Genomic DNA, 4,762 nt, shown 5'->3' with positions numbered 1-4,762 from the left:
GGCCGGCTCTGTGAAGTGGCCTCTTTTGGGCTCATCATTGAAGACCGGACGAGCTGCAACATTTCGTTCTGCCAGGTTCTGGGAGTAGATGAGCATGTCATCGCTCTAGACTATGGTCAACTTGTGAAGTTACTCATACACCTCCGCTCATGGCATATTACCATTAAAATGAAACTTTTCCAGCAGAATATGACGCTCTAAAAAAAAAAACTCCATCGGCACTGGTAACTATGAAAAACACGACTGAGCACTAATGGTACACTCAACAATTTACACTGACATTTGAAGGATCACCTGACATTAAAGACTGACGTAAGAACGCTGGAGGAACATCAAATTTTAACACGGAAGAGTTTTTTTTGTCTCTCTCAAATTAAAGCAATATTTCTTAATCTTGTTGTTTTTTTTTGTTTTGTTTTTTTTACTGTACAGTTGCCCCAGGTGTTTATGAGGTGTGATGCCTGCTCATCTGACCTTTGACCTCGGCACTCAACTGCTGCCAGTTTTCTTTCAATGCCATGAGATTTCTGAATTCTACATGCAGGAACCGATGCATTCCTTTTTTTTCCTTTTTTTTTTTTAAACAAAACAGATATGGCAGACACGGCCAAACATTGAAACTTTGGAGGGCATTGAGGGGAAAAAAAAGCACAATATCATCAAGGGGAATAAAAGGTTTGATCAAAGCGTGCGTTTACACACGTTCATTTAAATATGGACAAAACCAACATTGGGTTATTTTTGTTATTAGATTTAAAATGCACGGACCCTATTTGCCCCAGTGTTCATATATACATATGTTTTTATGAATGAATATTTTTGCATATAAAAGATAATAAAAGACTGACTAGACAGATTAGATAGTTTAATAGACAGATTGACACGTGTAGTCATTCGTTCCTGTGTATTTGATGACTAGCTTCCAGCAGTATCTGGCTGCAGACTTGCATGCAATCTGAGACACAAAGCACTCAGCGGAGCTAGTGAGGTCACTGTGAGAGGCGGGGTTAGGGGTGCACACTCACTGACAGCCTAGATTTAGCCTGGTTTTAACCAAGCCGTCTATTAGACTTTTAACCCTTATGTATTGTTCATATTGTTCAAGTGGCTGTTTTTTGCCCCCAATGACCTCCATTATAACTAAACTTGTTTTAATTGCAAAGCCATGACACCAGATAGTAACTCATTCTTTATTGTTGGTGGTTTCCCTGTTGGGATGAGATAAAATGAGTCATTTTTACTTTTGATGGTCAGTTGGCACCTTTAAACACCCCAAAAAAATGCTTGCTGGGATGGTACCAAGAGGCTGTGCTCACTTCTGGACAGAGGGGGTGTAGACTTGCAGCTAGTGCCGATAAGAGGTGCAGACGCTGAGGCTGTTCTGTATGCGAGTGTTGAGGTTTTGAAACATCAGCTGACAACGTGTAGGTAGAGAGTAGCAGGTTCTGGGAGTAGATGAGCTTGTCACCGGTGTAGACTTTGACCGACTTGTGAAGTTACTCACAAGACCTCCGCTTATGGGACATTACCATTCAAATGAAACGTTTCCAGCAGAATATGACGCTTTAAAAAACTCCATCGGCACTGGTAACTATGAAAAACACGACTGAGCACTAATAGTGTACTCAACACTTTACACTGACATTTGAAGGATCACCTGACATTAAAGACTGAAGTAAGAACGCTGAAAAAAACCCATCAGATTTTAGCCCAGAAGAGTTTCTCTTTTCCTAAATTAAAGCAAAACTTCATGATATTGTGTTTATGAATTCATTCGTGTGTGTGTGTGTGTGTGTGTGTGTGTGTGTGTGTGTTGCACTGCTGGAGTGAAGGTTAACCAGTCCACACAGTTCATGCGGCTATAATCTTTATTATCTTTTATTAATAAACTATGTACAATATTTACACGTCGGCTCCAGGTCTCTTGGATGAAGGTCTCTCAGCGACGTGGTCTCTTCTGGTCGCCGCGCGTCTCTGGTGAAGATGGGGAGCGGGACCGTTTCCCTCCGGCGTCCCGGACCGAAGATGCCGCACCTGCTGAGGACGAGGAGGGCAAAGGCTCGGTCTGGCAGGAGAAGGACGGCCTCTTTCTCTTCTCAGCAGCATAGGCCTCACTGAACAGATCGAGCGCAAACACACACAAGCAGACATCATGTGAGATTTGGACAAACACTAGAACATGCGGCTATGCCAAGTACAGTTTACTCACGCGTCTATGATGGGAATGACGTATCTGCCGCTGCCGTCTATCATGACTCCCTTTCGGTCTGGGTCGTCCACCTCCAACAGGAAGCTGCGGGGAATCCCTGTGCTCTTCCGGATGCGCTTGTGCGGCGCGGAGCGGCTGCCCTGTGAATTGAGGAGTGACAGTCAAACTCTGAGCAAACAATCTGACTGATGAGGACAAGAGCTCAAGTTCACAGCAACCGTGAGCTTGGAAAACCCAGTTACCACATTAGTGGGGCAGTGCCTAATGTGGTGTCCCGGGATCCCAAGCAGCCTTATGGCCTCACTAGTGAACATCAGAACCATGAGAATCAGCTCAGACATCTCTCACAAAGCAAACCTGTCAGTGTCTGAACGCTCACCTGCTGGAGTAGTAGCACAGGCTGGACTGGTACATCACCGCTTTCAGCTTGTCCTCCTCTGACGCCTTTGCCTCAGCCAGATTCTCAGTCTGTTTCACAGGCATTTGCACATTTGAATCTTTTTCACCCTCAACCCTTCAAACAATCTCAAATCTCCCTAAGAAGCTGAGTGCGTGTGCGTATATTGTGTGCTTTACATTGCGTTTTGCTATTGTGCTATGCATTTGTTCAATACCTTCAACAACTGCTCCAGTGAGAGGAGTGAAGGATCAGCTCTAGGTGAAGGTTCACGCCAGCGTCCAGCTTGATGTCTGCAAAACAAAGGAGCTTGTGTGACTAAAACACCAGGGACAGACCAGGAGTCTTCATATAACATCTAACAGAGGACGCGTGTGCTCATTTCACAGCACTCACCCAACAAATCTTCTGTTTGAGGACTTCAGTCCCGCCGCAGGGATCCGTCTGATGATGACCGACGTGTTTTTAGGGATGAGAGCATCATCTGTGTATTCTGACAGCAAAATAAAATCAGAATCAGCACATAATTATGGAGCACGGTATACTTTGAGAGCCATTAGCCTTTTAAAACAGCCAAAACATCCCTACATGTCAGCATCAGCACCACCTTACAGCTTCCAGAAGTGTCTGATATAACGCATCTAATGTTAGCGTAGAACAGTTGAAGTGTCTTTTCCTCAACTCACCTTCATCAGTCTGGGCGTTGCTGATCTTCAGCTGGCAGAACTTCAGCCTCTTGCTCCTCATGATCTGCCGCTTCAGCTCCCCCGCGCTGATGTTGAGGCCTTCAAACTGGAGCGAGTCGTAGGTGAGTCGACTCTGGAACCTGTAGTGAACACAAGACATACTGAACACAAACACAAAGCACAGCGTAATAAAAAGGGTCAAACCTGAGTGATGGGAACAGCAGGCGATCAATCGACGTATCCAACGATCAATAATATCGATAATCTGGAAAAATTGTCACGGAGGACGCAGAGATCAGATGCCAATCGACACAGCGAGATTCAAACAACACCCACAGGACGGTTGTCATGGATGCTGATGATGAACACGTGACGCATGCGCTGTACAACTTCCGGCAATATTATCATTATTAATATTAATTTTATTGATAGTAGTAGTAAAATCATTGCGATAAGTATAATAAAATAAACAGCAGAACAGTTGGCCATCTCTGAATAATACACAGCGACGTTTCCCTGCACGAACGATTCAGGCCTTCGCCAAGAAGACTCGGGTGAGTCGATGATTCAGGGATTGATTCAACTGTCCGTTCATCCTATTGGCTTCTTTGGCTGAATGAATCGTTCAATGCTTTACTCAAATAAAGCGGCCTCTTGCTGCCACCTATTGGGGGTTTGCTTTTTTGTTTTCAAAAGTACTTTGACACTTTTTTAAAGGCACCTTTAAGTTCATTTTTGCACAAAAGCTCGTCTCTGTGCGTTCCAAATGGTTTGAAATTTCCTTAGCACATGGTTTACTTGATGCGTTTGAAATTTTCAATGTAAATCCACTCGTACTTGCATTTGATCTTTATTATGCCTTAAAATCAAAACTATACTAAAGGTGTCTTATCCAAATGCAGATTTTCATTCAAAACGTTATGACAGAACCATATTACTTTACAGTGGCCTGTTGTGATTGTATGTAATGACGTGTGTGAACACTAGATGGCATCAGAGGTTTGTAAGGGTTCATGTGACATGAGAGAGAGTTAAGCAGGTCGCACACCAGAAGCGCCGCTCGGCGCCGCGACACGGCGCGTACATGACAGATTAAAGTATCGCACACCAGACGCGCACATTCGAATGATATTTAACATGAAACTAATCAGATGGCGCTCTGTGGCGCGGCTGAAAAATGAACTGCGTCCTGAGCCGTCGGCAGGCGCCGCCGACAGCCGACGACTTGCGGCGCCGGTGTGTGTATCCTGATAGAAACCTATAATTAGAATTCTAAAATACGTGGCGCTGCGCGGCGCGCCGCCGAGCGTCGCTTCTGGTGTGCGACCTGCTTTAGAATGAGACAGCATGAGGCTGCAGACAGAACTGAAATAAAGAATACACTTGTTCCAACTTGGCATCCTTATTATAAGACACGAACATGACATGGTACCAGGAGTAAACTGTGAAAGTCAACATGGAACTGAAACC

At 44.5% G+C, this 4,762-nt stretch overlaps 1 protein-coding gene across 2 annotated transcripts; it reads right to left on the bottom strand.

The window, feature by feature from the left end:
* Positions 1–1,845: 1,845 nt before the first annotated feature.
* On the bottom strand, positions 1,846–4,088 carry LOC141375749 (E3 ubiquitin-protein ligase RBBP6-like). Of its 2 annotated transcripts, XM_073910694.1 has the most exons (6): positions 3,293–4,088; positions 3,003–3,099; positions 2,824–2,899; positions 2,589–2,677; positions 2,210–2,349; positions 1,846–2,114 (listed from the first exon to the last, which is right to left on the bottom strand). In XM_073910694.1, exons 1-5 carry the CDS (start codon positions 3,450–3,452, stop codon positions 2,250–2,252), a joined length of 522 nt encoding a protein of 173 aa, XP_073766795.1. In that variant the 5' UTR covers positions 3,453–4,088; the 3' UTR covers positions 1,846–2,114; positions 2,210–2,249. The 2 variants fall into 2 exon arrangements, with proteins under 2 accessions (XP_073766795.1, XP_073766796.1); XM_073910695.1 differs by lacking the exon at positions 1,846–2,114 and having other exon boundaries at positions 2,154–2,349; positions 3,293–3,836.
* Positions 4,089–4,762: the final 674 nt, after the last annotated feature.

This window comes from Danio rerio, chromosome 8 (assembly GCF_049306965.1).
Source record: "Danio rerio strain Tuebingen ecotype United States chromosome 8, GRCz12tu, whole genome shotgun sequence".
In the NCBI taxonomy this organism is placed as follows: domain Eukaryota; kingdom Metazoa; phylum Chordata; class Actinopteri; order Cypriniformes; family Danionidae; genus Danio; species Danio rerio.
The sequence above is the reverse complement of the archived record's forward strand: the minus strand, read 5'-3'. Positions and strand labels throughout refer to the sequence as shown.

Coding starts and splice junctions, on each gene's coding strand:
- LOC141375749 (XM_073910694.1), bottom strand. CDS start 3,452: ATGTCTTGTGTTCACTACAGGTTCCAGAGTCGACTCACCTACGACTCG. Junction 3,100..3,292: donor CAACGCCCAGACTGATGAAG/GTGAGTTGAGGA, acceptor TTTTGCTGTCAG/AATACACAGATGATGCTCTC. Junction 2,900..3,002: donor TCAAACAGAAGATTTGTTGG/GTGAGTGCTGTG, acceptor TTTGTTTTGCAG/ACATCAAGCTGGACGCTGGC.